The 17,126-nt window shown below is 39.5% G+C and overlaps 1 protein-coding gene across 1 annotated transcript in view; it reads left to right on the forward strand.

Moving 5' to 3' along the window:
* Positions 1–17,126, forward strand: part of LOC118408556 (laminin subunit alpha-2-like) — a 108,638-nt gene that overhangs the window by 10,363 nt on the left and 81,149 nt on the right. Inside the window, exons 11-12 of the mRNA XM_035809368.1 lie at positions 3,127–3,282; positions 3,612–3,752. Coding sequence (XP_035665261.1) covers positions 3,127–3,282; positions 3,612–3,752 — 297 coding nt within the window. The remainder of the gene's footprint in view (positions 1–3,126; positions 3,283–3,611; positions 3,753–17,126) is intronic.

The following is a 17,126-nucleotide window of genomic DNA, read 5'->3' on the forward strand; positions in this document are numbered from 1 at the left end:
AGTAATAAATGGTCAGATATTTCTCTGTGTACTCCTCTCATCTGCTATAAAACTTGGCCAAGCTCTTAGAACTAGCATGCATCACTCTGGTACCGAGACATTTCTCTATGCGCAAACAAAATAATCTCTAGATACTCAGAGCCTTTTTGGAGTATAATGAATGGATCACTGTTATAAGGGTCCAGCAAGCTTCCCGAGTTGATGTCCGGTGTCGACTAATTGACTGACTGACTGTTAGACCTGGGTATTTGGACTCTAAAAAAAGTACTAGCGTCATGCTCTTTAAGCTACTTACAACAAATGTGCTACCAATATCATAGCATGGATAATAATGATCAGAATGAAGGACTGTTTGATTGCCTATTAACACTGCTAATCTTCCCAGCCTTGACTGAAAATGCCACTTGACCACTGGCTCATATTATAATGTCACCAGAAATATATTTTGCTCCAAGCAGAAAGACTTCTAATGAGCTTACTTGGTTTGAATATAAACCTCGGAGCCTAAAGACACTTGTTCATGCTTCTCTCCACTGCAAACAATTAACAGGTCAATGACATGTGCATCATCAGGCTAATCTGTTAATCACATCTCTGATTAGATTGGTAACAGAAGCAATCCTCTATTTAGTACATAGGAATAAGTTCCTTACATTTGATTGTCTCAAAGTTATGTCATGCTCACCATTAGCTATTCAAAACTAAATTCTATGAACAGCATTTAGGTTACCAAAGATCCAAACTTGTAAATTCAAGGCATCTCCAATTACTGGGAACTGACATCCCTGCCACGGTCTGCCATGGCGATTAGTTCTGCTCCACCTTTGATTTGTCTTTGAGTTGAGGGGTCATCTCCCTGCTGAGGCCAGGAGGCTGAGGGCAGGGGGTTAATTTGCTGTGACTGGCCCTTTTAGGGGAAGGAGATCAGGCTAGGGTGACACTTTTGTAAGGGATATTCTTCTCCAGTATAAGTTAAAGTAATTATATTAAGTAGATCGCGGTTTACATAATTAGCATCTCATTATGTTGATAATCACCCTAAGTACCTACCTACCAAGAGCAAAGAATATCCATCAATCCCCTCTGAAGTTATCCTTCTTAAAAGTTACGAACTATAAGACCCACTGCAGTTCCAAACAAGCTGCTAGGGGGCCCAAAATTACACCATTCACTCCTAGTCCCAACAGCTATCCACCACTTAAAAATCATGAACATGGCACTTCTGGAAAATTTAGGCGCAAGCTTTGACGCTCACTTGCAGTACCAAAACAAGTCGCCAGGAGGCCCATTATCGAACTTGACCTTCCTTTCTGTGTCCCCTACCTATCAACAAAATATCATTAGCATCCATGTAGAACATCTCGAGTTATCGTGTTAACAGACAAACGCAATTACATACAAATCCCGATACAGCACCATAGGTAAAAGCTAGCTAAACCATTCTCGCACATGACAATCCTTTACACAACCGCTACACACCTGCCAAATATCGTAGAAATCGCCCAGCTGCATTTTGAGTTATGCTTCTCGAAACAAACCTCGAAAAAATACAAAGCTCGCTGCTGTACCGTAGGAAAACGCCAGGTAAACCATTTTCAAACTAGGCATGCCTTTCGACAACCGCTACACACCTACAAAAAATCAAAAAGTTCCATCCACAATTTCTCGACTTATATGCTGTTGACCTACATACAGACCCAAGTAAGCAATCTCATATCTCATAATATTCGCTGGCGAATATAATGAAGTAATGAAATATGTAAAAAATGAAGTACTGTAGGAGACAAGAAGCTAGAATGACTTGTACAAAGCCCTCTTCCTATAAAATAAAAAAATACTAATCATGCCCAACAAAGTTCTATCATAAAGAATATTAATTTTAGTAGTTACCGGTTGACGTGGAACAAAAAATGGTCTTTAAGGTGCGTTTGAAAGTAATCATAACGATTGTGATTGTACATGTACAGTGGAAGCCGCTTATTAGGGAAGGCCATTTGACAGCTGAATTTTCCCGACTAACCGGCGTTCCTGATTAAAAGATTGCTCGAAATGACCCGAGTGGGGATGGAGGAGGGGGGCATCGGTAAACGCATCGCACGCATTGACACAAAGAATACAAACACGATCATTTCTACCACAAATAATCATGTCCATAATTTAATTAAACTCTATAAATATATAATTATTAGCCACTTTCGGTGGCAAATTTATCTTTTATCGGTGATATTGTTATGACATTTTAGTGTCGAAGAACGAATCTCGTCTATAACGTTAGTATCGGCTTGAAGAAAACAAAGAAATTGACACTGCTAAAACACGTTAAGCTACCGAAAAAAAACGAGGTACATATGCAAACGTATTCTAAATTTGCCAAATGAACAAGTGTTTTGACAAGAGAACTGATCAAAGGTACAGTGCACGCGTGCGTAAGCGCTTACTACGTAAGATTTGTCGACATGTGATACACAGACGAAAAACATCGCTACGTTGTAGGACGAAAACGCTCTTGGTTTTCAGACAAACTTTATGTACTACGCAAAGATACTCATGACTAGCGCATAAATAAACTGTTAATCTTCATATCTACAAATTTTCCAGTTACGATGTCCACAGATTACACTGAAATTTTGCAACAGCCGACAGCGTCATTTTCAAAACATTTCCATCACGAAAACAAAGATGGCGGACGCAGCGTCATGTGTAGTATCCCATGATTCCCTGCGGTATCCGCCAGGCCGCGCGCTAGCGACGTAAATTGAATAGACATCGCGCCCTTTTGGGACTCAAAACAGACAGTTTCCATACTTTTGGCGATCTGATGTCTTTATACGGGAAAATTTTGGTTCATTCCTGCTGATTCTGGTGATTTGTTTGGCATATTTCGGGGTTATTATGCGTTGTAACTTGATTTTTTTTCCCGATTAGCCGATTTGTGCTGTATACAATGGCGCCAATGGGAAATGGTTTTGGATTTCAGAATTCTTTGCAACTAACCGATTTTTGCGATAAAGCGTATTGCAAATAGCTGGTTTCCACTGTACATACAATGTAATGATGATTTGACCAAAGTAGAAGAAAATGAGTACAGCCAATGTTGTTCTGATGGCATGTTTTTTTGTACTTTAGGAGCCAGGCCAGTGTTACTGCAGGCCTGGCTTTGGCAGACCAAGGTGCGACCGCTGTGCCCGAGGTTACAAGGGTTATCCCAACTGTGAACCATGTGGCTGTAGTGTCGCTGGCAGTGTGAATGAAGACGTCTGTGTTGGCCCATGCATCTGCAAGGTCAGCCCCCATTGCCAAGACAACTTCCTTTACACAGTTTTCTCTGTTGTGCAAACACACAACTTAAGTACTTGATTAATTTGGAGAATAGCCTTGGCAAAGATATTTTCATTTCTTATCTGTGTGCTGTTTCTCTGCATTAACCATAACATAGTATTAAATAACATGTTTTTGACATAGAAATAAGTATGTTGTCAAGTATTTGAAGAGCGCCAGGGTGACATTAGATGAAAAATCCATCATCAAGTCAGCATGATATTAAAGGTACGACAAGTGCTCTTGAAGGTCTCAAACATCAAAACTGGCTTTCATTACCCCACTGTCCGCAGGACAATGTTGTGGGTCAGTTCTGTGATCGCTGCAAAGCTGGCTACTACAGCCTGCAAGAGAACAACCCATACGGCTGCCAGCCATGCTTCTGCTTTGATGTCACCAACCAGTGTCAGAGTGTGGCATGGTACAGGGAGCAGGTAGGCCAAGTGGAAAGAAATCACCATTTTTTAGGGTGGATGTCTAGGGTGGAAGTCTTTCTAAAAACCATTAGTTACAACTAAGTATTTGCACAGGAAACATATCAGAAGACAGTAACATTTCCTTACTATGTACATGTAACTAGGTCCCTTTGATTGTTGCCAAAATGTAACATGCATTGGCATAATACCGATCATAAGCCTTGTACCGGTCGATTAAAAATAGTGGAACTTAAAGAGATCTACACATGCAACAATAGTTATTTCTGAGGTATGCACACTTCAGACATCTAGGTGTCCAATACATCATTTACAAAGCATCGATAACAATGCATTCGAAGACAACAAGGCCAAAAGTTTTCAGGTCATTTTCGGGGCAGGCGAGCTCGTCGTGGGACAAACACACTGTCACGTTCATCGCCAGATTTGTAGATAATAATCACATGTGCTCACGGCACAAGACGAGCATGATTCAACAGCAATCTTGAATTTCTTTTGGTGACCTACAACTCGTGTAAAAGTGTGAGGAACCGTTGCATTATCGCCCGGATCTACGGCTAAATGGGTCAAATTGAACGTACGCCCCCATTTTCCCGCCATTTTTAATGCTACGGCCAGCAGTAAAGTTTTACGTCATAGCGGTTGTGACGGACCAAAATTAAATGAAAATTCTTGTCAGTCTTGTCTTGTCATTTTCTCATGACTTTTTGTATGCTCATGCAGATTTTTGTTTTGTGCAACTACTAACAGGAAAGAAAGGAACAACAGAGGATGTATAAAGGTACATAGCGGCAGTTAATTGTGCCGTGTTTCGTTCGGCCGGTATAGTGCACCCCCTTCCAACCACGCGCCCGTTCTCCGTGCAATTCCGCGGTGTGTTCCAATTACGATAATAATTATGTTTTTAGCAGGACCAGAGAGACAAAATAATTTACACAGAAGAAGTGGCAAAGGTGATGTCAGGTGAGGTCACCTGGCAACGTGCGGGTTTTTCGAGCTCTCCAGATTTTCCGTTTTCTGGAGTTCTCAAGGCGATTAAGTCGCCCTTTCCAGTGTTACTTTTGTGTCTAAGTAATTGAAGAACGTCAGACGTCTTTCTTGTGACTTCTCTTTCGTTTGAAAGAGACTTTAAGCCCCCTTTTCCCGGCTTCACCTACGGAGTTTACAGCGGATACTACAATGGCGGCAGCAGACGCGAGTGACGACGTTGACAAACTACAGGATACCAGCTTATGGTTGAGCATAGAAGCCAAAGGTATGCCTAAGCTATCTGAATTTGACATCGTTGAAGCCCTGTATGACTCTGTTATAAGTGAACTTGGTGATGGATCAGTGAATCCCGAGGATATATTAGGAGCCCAGTTCCTGGCGAAGCAGCGCACCTGGCTGATCAATTTTGCATGTGAAGACGCCAAGGCAAAAGCAATTAGCATCGGCCGCATTGTTGTCAACAACAAATCGTATGCCATCCTGGATTTTCAGAGAGCTGGGATCAAAGATAAACAGATAAGAATTTCCATTCACGGTATCCCCCACCACATTCCCGATCATGAAGTTGCCCAGTGGGTAGATAGTAAAGCCGACAGATCTACCACTGTTATGCGACATCAGAAAAGGAACAGAAACTCTGAATCCCCATTTCAGCATCTCTACTCCGGCCACAGGTTCTGCTATGTTTCTAAGATCCGGGAAAGCTTTCCGTGCTACACAACATACAGCATTCCAGATCCCATCGATGAAACTAGCCTGATGGATGTTGAGGTGACAATTTTTCATGACGGTCAGAGAGTGAATTGCAAGTCTTGCAAAGCCGAAGACCACGCTTTCTCTGATTGCCCACATCGCGTAACCTGTCACAATTGTGGCAAAAAGGGCCACATCCGCAAGTACAGTGGTGTCGAGCAGAGAAAAGCGACGCTCCGACCGAAACCAACAGAAACATCGAACAAGAAGTTGAAGTTCACCTTAAAGCTGCCCGCAGAAAAGCAACCACACAAGCCGACGACAATCAGAGTGAAAAGGATCTCGATCCTTGCTCTGATCTAGTGAGCGAAACTGTTGAAAGTACATCTGAAGTAGAAAGTGAGTGTACCGACGACCAAGGTCGCGAGTCCGTGAGCAGAGAGGACGTCACTTCCGGTGCTTCCAGTACACCTAGGACACAGCGGGTAGATCACTCTGGAGGGACACAGCAGAACCGACCTGGGCTCCGATCATCTCGCCGGACTACGTCGACTGCAAAAAGAAAAGACGTTCTCACCCCACCAGAAACCAACAAGCCCGGCAAGCTACGTCACAAAGATGAGCAAAAGAGACAGAAAGACATTGGTTAGTAATTCTGATTGACATTTGTTGTCATGGTACGTTTTCTTAGCATCAATGTCAGAGGACTACGGAAAAGATCCGTCCGTCGAACTGTTTTTCAATATTTGAAAACAAAACAAATTGATATTGTTTGCTTGCAGGAAACTTATATAACCAATGATGTCAAAGATGCATGGACAAAAGAGTGGGGTGGAAAACTTTACGCTCATCCTTGCACCTCACACAGTAAAGGACAAATTATATTAATAGCTGAGAATTTTGACTGTAATAATGTTGAATTTATAAATCTTTCTGATCGTTCAATCGGTGTGAAATTTATACACCATGGTGAGAAATTTGTTTGTTTCAATGTATATGCTCCTAACAATGTAGTGAGTAAGAAACTGTTCTACACACAGGTTCTAACTCAACTGCAAGAACATTGTTGTGAAGGTGAATATTTTATGTTAGCTGGTGATTTCAATACAGTACTCAACCGTGATCTCGACAATGTAGCAGGGAAAGAGCATGATAAAGCAGAGGTTAAATGTTTTAATAATTTGACAGACAACTTTGAACTACTTGATATCTGGAGAGTCTTCCATAGTGAAGACAAGGATTACACATGGTCTAAGAGAAACCCTTTTACAGCCAGGAGACTAGATTATCTCCTGATAAATGATTTTTTGTTTGATAAAACTACTGCATGTGAAATCTCTTTCCCCTGCAGTGATCATAGAGCTGTTGTATTGGATATGTCTGTAACACAGTTTGACAAAGGACCTTCATATTGGAAATTCAATAATTCATTTCTAAAAGATAAGGTGTTTGTTGATCGTGTTAATGAAATCATAGGAAACATCCAAGAAGGCCTTAGTGACTCTGTGATCGAAGATAAACAGTTAATATGGGACATCTGTAAGAGTAAGATAAAAACTTTCTCAATCAGTTACGGGAAACAAAAGGCTCTTGAAAAACGATCCAAACACAACATAATTGAGGAAAAATTAGAACGGCTGGAAAAGCAATTAGCTTCCGATCCAAAGAATTTAACTTTACAGCAACAGGTGCACAACACAAAGGCTGAGTTTGAAGCATTAGCCCTTCACGAGGCGCATGGTGCACAAATCCGCTCAAAAGTTAAATGGATTGAGGAAGGAGAAAAAAACACAGCCTACTTTCTTCGACTTGAGAAGTCACGTGCCATACACAATGTTATTACAAGCCTCAGAACACCTGACGGTGACATAATAACAGATCAAAATAAATTATTGGAACAACAAGTTGATTACTATAGAAAACTATACAGTAAAAACGACGATTTCGACATAGAAAGCTTTGATGACTTTATTACAGACGTAAATTTTCCGACGTTGTCTGACATGCAAAGTAAATCTTGTGAAGGGTTGTTTACTATGACGGAATGTACATCTGCTCTACGTAACATGACAAATTGCAGTCCCGGCCTAGATGGCCTTACTACTGACTTTTATAAAGTCTTTTGGAGCAGAATAGGATCTATGGTTTTGAACTCACTAAATGAGGGCTACACGAAGAACCAGCTTTCTTCCACTCAAAGTAAAGGGGTTATATCCTTACTCTTTAAAGGGGGTGAACACCAAGATTTAAGTAGAGACCAGCTGTCTAACACTGCTTGAAAAGCCGAGTTTACGTGGTGGAAACTCCTGGGCATGCACCCAGAAACCCGAAATGTTCGGACATTCACGGTACGTATCGAACCGGGCACACTGCCTGTCCGGGCAATTGGCACACCCGAGGATGCACGGAAACGAACCATTTCGTGTCCGGTACGTGTCTATGACCCGTTCTTGACCGCGCATTTAGCCGTAAGACTTCTCTATATGCCCGGACACCCGAGACTTGTGCCGAACCGCACGGATGCTCCTTGCATAAATTACCGGGCAATTATCACCTAATTATCTACCTCGACTAGAGCGCGTTCATTACACCCTTTGTCATTAAAAAGAGTGTTGTTTTACCACACCTGCCGACCTAGGATTACCCCCCTTCCCATGTAGCTTTGTATAAGTTTCCTTTATTCTTTCAAAATGTGAGTTAACTTTTTTTTTGTTTTATTTTTAACTATTTTGGACTGCTCCTGGTGGGCTTCGTCGCTCTTTTCGCTTTCAAATATATGTCGGTCTGCTGCCATAGGTCACTAGCATCCGGGTCTTCACTATTTTCATAAGCAGTCTCCCAACTAACTGTATAGCCGCTTCCAATTTGATTACATAAACTCCTGTAGATCTCTTGATTTCTGCATTCCTGCTCTCACAAATTCTGTTGTCCAGGCGGTCTTCTACACAAACCGATGCTAGTCAGGAACACGGGCTTGTAAAGTTTCACATAACAGTAGTATTCAATCCATCGTGAAACGGCAGCAGCTAGCCCTTCTTGCGTTCGACGTAGTGACAAAGACCTTTCTTGCTGAAACTCAAACCACACAAAACAACAGCTGGGCTCTTCGGTGCACCGGTTGTCACCCTTCTAAACAGAACTAGGTCCCATGGCGTTGGTAGTTGGATACAATTCCACAGCAAGATGGTGTCCGATCTTAACGTAGAGTATTTCCAAGCTCTCGTTGTTCACTGGCCGTGGGGCCGTCTGGCGTGCATACAAACATTTTGCTATCGGGATAGGAGCTGGGTGAAAGCACTACTTTACGGAAACAAGGTCATCTCTGAATGCCAACTGAAAGATGGGATTGAAAGATTTGAAAATCGTAACACGTTTGCTCATTGGTCTACCCAACTGCTATGTGGAATACAATTGGCTGCGATTTATGCGTATTTGCATATAGACGGACAAAGTAAGCTCAGAATTCAGCTTATTGTCACATGGTTGCAATTCGCAGACAGTCAAACAATACAGTTAGCCAAACAAGGTTAGGTGGCAAAGTGCAGCTGCAATTGTTTACGGTTTCAGACATCACTTTGATAATAAACGTAACGTTTACTCTATCCTACAACAATAGTGAACTATATAAACCTCCTTGGTTCAACTAGCATTATCACAAAGCATAAAAACGTTACGAATCAAGGGCCCCGACGTGCATAGTTATCAACTTCCCTGCCACAAAAAATGACATTTGTTTGTCGTACAATGCTTCTATTAACATACATGTATTACTTTCCTGCATATCCTAACAAAGAACACATTCAATTATCTACCCTATGCGTCACGCGTGTGTGTTTTTTGTTTATATAAACCAAGGGGACCCATCCTTAGGCTCCTTTTAACCTCCTTTATGTATCTTGAAAATCTTTATTACATACTATTTGTATGTCTTATTTTCTAGTCCACTAACATGAGCTTGTCGTGTATCGTTATATATCAGAAATACACCTATCACAGAAGTTCTTATGTTTTACTAAGATCCATAGGCTTTGATAGAAATTGTTTGTGTTTGCACAAATCCTTCAAACAAATAGAATAATCATTTAACTACACCCTGTGTCTGGCCGGATAGGTAAACAATCAGAACGGTACCATAACATCAATCTGTACATTTGGTTTCAATATGTGTATGCATTTTTCTTTTTTGGGGGGTGGCGGGATTTTTGTAGCAAGTAAGTCAGGCGTGTCGCGATCGCGTACCGACGCCATGTATTCAGAACAAAACATTGCATGTGTATTGGGGGGGGGGGGGCTGTTGCGTTCAGGGGAAATAGCAGTTTATTAACGTCTGTTTCTTTCCAAAATACTGTAGCGTGTAGATTTTCATCCATGGGTATCTCAATCCCAAAAGTTGAACAAACTTGCAAATTAACTGTAGGATGCTACTTCCGTATCGGACATTATTTACAGAAGTGGAACGTGCGTGTTCAGAACCAGGACAAACAGTAACGCGCCTTTTCCCGGCACGATCAGTAAACAAGCAAACGGAACAGAATGTTACGAAATAGACATGTTCAACTGTCAAATATTTTGTTGCACTGTAATATCTTATAATCCATGCAGCATGAGCAAACTTTGAAATTTCTAAAGTCACTCTACCGTACCGTAAGTTGAATATACACACGTTAAAATGTTAAATTATCAGGATCATAAGGTTTGTTAATGCAAAAAATAAGATACAGAGAAAGAAGTTTTTCGTTTCTTTATTCTATGGATACTTTTATACTGTTTTCAGTACCATTCTCTTTTAAAAAAACATTGAGAGCAATTATCACTTGAATACACACTACCCATTCACTGAACCACTTCTCAAGACACGCAGTGTGAGGGTACCGCGAACTACCGGACATGGCCATGTCCGGCAATGATTGGGGATATTCGGCACCGGACACACCGTGGCTAGAAATTCGTTCATACGACCCGGACATGTCAAGTTCCACGGTAGTATAAGAAACCAAAAATTGCCAGAAATTCTTGTTTTCGGGCAGTGTAACTGGCGACCTATCTCAATCACAAATACGGACTACAAAATAGGTGCAAAGATATTAGCAAATAGATTACAGAACTGTTATTTCTCACATTGTTGGACCAGACCAAGTTGGATATATCAAGGGACGTAGTATTTTGATTAACATGCGAGCCATAGATGACATAATTTGCTTTACTAGAGATTCTAATGTTCCAGGTGCCATTCTCTTCTTAGATTACAGCAAAGCCTTTGATACTATTTCCAAAGACCTCATTATAAAAGTTCTTGAAAAGTTCGGTTCAGATTTTGTTCAGTGGGTAAAGGTATACACTAATAATGCCCGTAGTTGTATCAATCATTGTGGTCATATCTCTGAATGGTTTGACCTGGGAAGAGGTGTACGTCAAGGATGTCCCTTGTCTTCTCTTCTGTTTATTCTAGCCACAGAGCTTTTTGCTCTTTAAGTCCGCCAGTCTTCCGAAATCAAAGGTATTACATTATCTGGGCTTGGCGACTCCGATGTTGAATCTCGAATTTTTCAATATGCAGATGATACTGAACTGATACTTGGTGACAAAATTTCTATTGATAGAAGTTTAGATATTATTAGACATTTTTCCGTTTTTTCTGGTCTAGTTTTGAATAAAGGAAAAACAGTAGCCATGTGGCTAGGCCCTTGGAGACACTGCTCTGAACAAGCTAGTGGGCTAAAATGGTGCACCACAGCAAAATGTTTAGGGATTGTTTTCTCATCTGCATGTTGTGCCTCTGAAGTAGAAGTAAATTGGAGCAAAAAATACTGTGAGATGAAAAACATTTTATTATCTTGGGCTTCACGCAACCTTAGTCTTATAGGAAAAATAACAGTGCTCAAAAACCTTGTAGCTTCACAACTGTCTTACAGTTTTGGTGCACTTATACCACCGGATAGCTTCTTAAAGGATGTTAATTTGATGTTTTACAGATTTATCTGGAAAAGAGATAGAGTAAAGCGTAATGTGATGGTTCAAGACTATTCAAAGGGAGGATTGAAAATGATAGATATAAGAATAATGCACAAATGTTGTTTATTACGATCGATAAAAAAATTGTTATCCGGTAGTGAAACTCCTACTCCTACATGGAAGAAGATACAACTGTATTATTTTAAGAAGTTAGGACCTGATCTTTGTATATTGAGACATAACTGCTCGGCAGTCCATGTGTCATCTAAAGATTCACTGTTGCCCTTACCTCTCTATTACCGTAAACTCATAACTTACTTGGTATGAAATGAAACCTGTACAGAATGTCAATGATATTGAGGTAAATCAAGTAAATTGGCAATTGTTATGGAACAATGCTTGTATAAGTTACAAGGGCAACATGCTTTATTTTAAGAAATGGATTAGACGACATATTCTTTATGTAAATGATATTGTGGATGATCAGGGTAACTTTATATCTTTTGATGATGTAAAAGCTATTGTTGGTAATGATGCACATGTATTACTACAGTATCATGCTTTAATCAATTCAATTCCCAAACAATGGAAAGGTGTTTCTCGATTAGACAACGAAGAATCTCCTAGTATCAAACTTTGTGGTAAAGACATCCGCTTACTACACTGCAAAAAATCATTTTTCTTGTTTTGCTTGTTTTTTTTTGTACTGAGAAAACTTATCTTCCAGCAAGCATAATATTCTGTATCCAAGAATCCCTGTTTTGAGAAAATTCAAGAAACCCCTAATTACCTCCATGAAATGTCATGGAATGGAGGTTATATTTTCTGTTATGTGTCTCTGTCTGTGTAGATGATTACTCAAGAACGGCTGGATGGATTGGTTTCGTACTTGTTGTGTTGGTGGGGTGTGATGAAAGCTCGAATCGATGAGATTTTGGGAGCCGTATCTGTTGTTATAATCGATGTAATAATATCAGAAATCACCCCTATATTTGAGATATATTGGTACAGACATCGTGCTTTATGTGTTTGTTAATGGGCTTAGCTCCAAGCAGATGGTGAGGTAACAGCTGTTTGGGGAACCCCGAGTTTTTTTAATATGATAATTAGTTTTATTTATGTCTGCTTAGGATATCATGGAGATGTGAATCGTAAGTATAATTGTAAGAAGTTGAGGTACATTTAACGATAATGCTTAACAGGTATGGATGTCTCACATACTGTACTGCTGATTTGAGTGACATGGTGATTAAAATGCCATTAGGTCCTCTCATCTGCGTTGGGTGTCAGAAGTTTTATGGGCGATACAGATGTTCTGATTTTGTTACGATAAGGGACAGTTGTTATTGTCTCTTTCGTAGCCAATGGTACTTGTTTTTTAGCAGACGGGGTTGGCGCCAAGTATTCATCTTACAGTTGGTGTAGGGCTGTCAGAGGAAAGTGTGCATCTCGTTTTTGTACCGTGTAAACAGCTGATGTTATGACATATTGGTGGAAAATCAAATCACCATCTGACTAAAGTTGGCCACAGCCCTTCTTCTTTCTGAGTTTCCCAACTTCCTCCCACCACACAGCTCTGAGGCACATAGTCGAACCTCAATAATGCTGACAACCTTAGACATTTTAAATGCCAAACATCAAGCTTAAGGAACACCACGCTACCATATGCCGTCGACCTCTTAAACGCACATTACACAATTAAGTGTCACATTTTGATAATTACTAATCAGATGGACATCCTCTGTGTCATTAAATAAATACGCCACTACTTTCCCATAACATTTATATTATATAACCATTACTCTCAAATACAACCGACTATAAACATACATACCATCCACAAAAAAGCAATAAATATTTCATGGAGGTATGAGGTCCCTGAACTCTAGTTTTCTTGTGCGAAGAATTTTATTCTTAGAGCTGATAGATCAACATGTCTAGAACACTTTTCTGGTGGTAAGAATCTATTTCTAACATATGAAATCTAGGTGCATATTCTTAAACCTAGAATGTTTGGCTTATATTTGTACTAGGAATAAATCTCTTGCAGCAGGAATATATTTCTTTGTCCAGGACTGTATTCCTTACAGTTTGGATGGATTTCTTGTACAAAGATTTTGGTTCTTATTGCAGCAAAACTTTCTTTTCTCAAGACTACATTTCTTACCTATTCTAAATATGTAGCGGGAAATTATTTGTCTTTAAGATCATATTTCTTGTATCTAGAATTAATTTTTCAAGCCAAGTATTAAATTTCTTACAGTAGGAAATCCTAGAACTGATTTCTTGAAAAGTTCCAGTGCAACCAAGAAAAGATTTCTTAAACCCAGAACTCATAATGTTCCTGTTTCAGAAATCCTTCTGTCCACAAGATTATATTTCTTTAACTGAGATTAGTCATCTTGTGTTGAGATGAAGTTTCTTGTAAGCAGAAAATATGGAAATTGTTTCTTGTACTAAGATAAAGGTTCTGTAACCCAGGATTGTAGAACAAGTTTCTTGAATGTTCCTGTATTTGGAAAACTCTTCTGTCCAAAAGATCAGATTTCTTGTGCCCAGATTATTTATCTTGTAGAAAGGCTTAGCTTAAAAAGGTTCTTGTTGCAAGAAAGTCTAGATAAAGTTTCTTAAAGTATTCTTGCAACAAAAAATCTAATCTGTGTACAAGAATAGATTCCTTGAACACAAAACCACTTTCTTGGACCATTCTTTAAGCTAGAAAACCTAGATCGAGTTTCTTGACAGTTTCTTCCAGAAAGAAAAAGTAAACTATGCCCTCAAGAACAGGTTTCTTCAACTCAGAATCATTTTCTTTTGATAAGATTCGTCATCTTACCGAAAGAAATTGCTTCTGGGGTCAAGAAATCTATTCTTGAGGGCAAAGTTAACCTTTTCTTTCTGGAAGATACGGTCAAGAAACTCGTTCCTGCGGTTGAAGCAAGAGTAAAAAGGAGAAAGCATGGCAAAATATGAACGGTTTAACACAAATCTTGTAAATGTTAATGTATTTATTATACACATCCTACACACTCGTCTACACAATGTTAACAATCTTTAACCCTACATGAACATGACAAAAGTTAGCAAATGCTTGATTAAAAAAAGTTAACAATCCTTAAACGGAAAGCTGGACTATATATTCTATAGAACATAGTACAGCGTAAAAGAGCGCGCCGCTTCCGGGTCCGCTCAGTTGTGCTCGGGACGCCGTGAGAGACGGACGCACGGCAAATGCGCTCCCGCAAGTCCGTTATTCTTCCCTTCTTCCCGTAATGTCCAGCTGCCGAGCTCTTTGATTGATATATGTCACCCACCATACACTTTGAGCGACTATCTTATGGTGAAATCATTATGATCAGTGCTAAATAAAGGACTAATTTCTCCATGTCATACATGCACCTGGTATCATAGTAGACTATATGGAGTAGATAACTATACACGATATACATTGAGTATGACATACAAGGATGAAATCTGAAAAATATCAGACGGGCACTTTCTCCAAAGACTATTTCACTGTTAGGAGCAACCTGACAAATGCCCAGCGGCAGACCACGGAGACCCGGAAAGGCGAAAGTCAGCGCATCGGTAAGTTTCTTTGTTTGTTTAGTAAGCCGTGTTTGTAATCAAAGGTACCCTAGGTTTGACAGTATAGCATAAGTTGTGAATATTAGTTAATATAGGTAAAGTAACTGCTTAGCTTTTAATTAAAAAAAAATAGGTCTAGCTAACTAAAACGCTATGACTGCAGTGTGTGGATATGATAGATCACATGGGGTGAAGGTGCAAGGGTCACAGTGCACGTCCTTGCAACAGCTGACGGCAATTTCGTAGGGCAACCTATGCATGCTGGTAGAGAAGTCCACGGCACTTCAATTCTCAGGCTTTGCATTAGGTCGAAAGAACACATCATAGTAACAATCAACCGATTTCACTCAAAGTTAGGCGACTTCACAACGTACTCGGATTTTTCTGCCAAATAGTTGTGTCTGTGAACTGGGTAGCGATTATCAACGTTGCTGACTTTCGGATTGCGTGTATCATCGATGATTGAGGTAATTCTAAGCTAAATTGCTATAAAAGCGTGGATGGTGGCTGTATTTACATCAGAGTGAATTGTAGTTGCTGTTTAGTGTCCCTAAACTGTTAACTTCAAGACTACAGTCGAACTGAACGGGCTATGATCTAACTTTATATGTATGACACGTAGCTATCGTGCAACACTTCTTACCCGCATTTGATCTCCTCAGACCCAGAGGTAACGTTATAAAGATGATAGTACATTTTTTGTCCATGGAAGTAACATACATGCATGCGAGAATTGTAGTGTATGAGACATGGAAATCAATACATAGAAAATACAAACACTAGCAAAATACCGATCAATGCTAGGAAAAAAAGAAACTTATGCCCATAGTGAAAACATTATGCCCATAGTGAAAACATGATTATGCCCATAGTGAAAACATTATGCCCATAGTGAAAACTTATGCCTATAATGAAAACCTATGCCCATAGTGAAAACTCAATTATTTGAACACACATGTCAACAAGGAGCTATAATTGTTCCACTACTGCAAGTGCAAAGACACTTTACAAATGAATATTCATGTACACTCTGGAGATATGACATATGATGACAGAAGTTAAAACTTGCAATAACTTGTTCAAATTCCAATAACAAATAAAAAAAAAACCTATGTCATATATAATGTACAGCAATAATTGTCTAAATAAAGATTATCTCAGTCAACTTTGCTGTTAGGAAATTTCTCATACTTGTATACTGAGTAAAAATAGAGGCACTTGAACAAGCTAACTTCTCCAAAAAGGTAACTGTTTTGTACAATTGCTTTCAACTATCAAGTTTACTGGTATCATTATGGCAAGGATGGACGATGAATTTGACTATAAACAAGCACCATTCATACCTAACTTGATAATGAAAATTGCAGACATGGACAGTGAGTTGATCAACCGCTCAAAACTTCTACCTCTATATAGAGAGTGAAGAAATAGAGGGCTGAAAAATATTTGTGGTGACTTGTGCCTTCAACTGTGTTTACTGGAGTATTTGTTGTGTTCATGTATTTATCCAGAAATATGCTGTTGATATCTTTTCTTCAGACAATATGTCATTAGTGAAACAAAGTCACAGAAGCATTTTACTTGCAAATAATGTTACCAGTGCAACATACAGTTGTGTATTTATTACATATCCTGGCATATGATGTTGTTGATAACTTCAGACAGTATATCATTGTTTTATCATAATATGATTCCAGAGAGAAAGGGAGAGAAAGTAGCCGAAGAATTTTACTCACAGAACCAGTCTCACTGTGATTTTTTTCTCCACACAGAACACAAGTATTCTGAGTGTCACAGAAACCTATTGCTGACAAGTCCATCAGAACATTCTGGGGAAAAGAACAATTACATCTTCAATCAAGTTGCCTAGACCACCTCCTTGCTTGCAAAGCCTTCTCTCAGGGACAGTACTGTGTTTAACACACACCATTTTATATTGAATTATGGACAGTAACAATCAAGGAAAATATAGTCATCAGGACCAGCAGCCAGATGTGTTGAAGCCTGTTGGATATGCATGATAGTATGTAGTTGTCCACTCCTTACAATCTGAACATAATGTACAAAATGAGCCATGTTTGGGTCTTTAAGGTGCAGTGTATCATATCATATTTTCTTCAGGATGAAGTCAAAATGGTTTTGCACTTGTAA

The sequence above is a fragment of the Branchiostoma floridae genome, chromosome 2 (genome assembly GCF_000003815.2).
Source record: "Branchiostoma floridae strain S238N-H82 chromosome 2, Bfl_VNyyK, whole genome shotgun sequence".
NCBI classification, from domain to species: Eukaryota; Metazoa; Chordata; class Leptocardii; order Amphioxiformes; family Branchiostomatidae; genus Branchiostoma; species Branchiostoma floridae.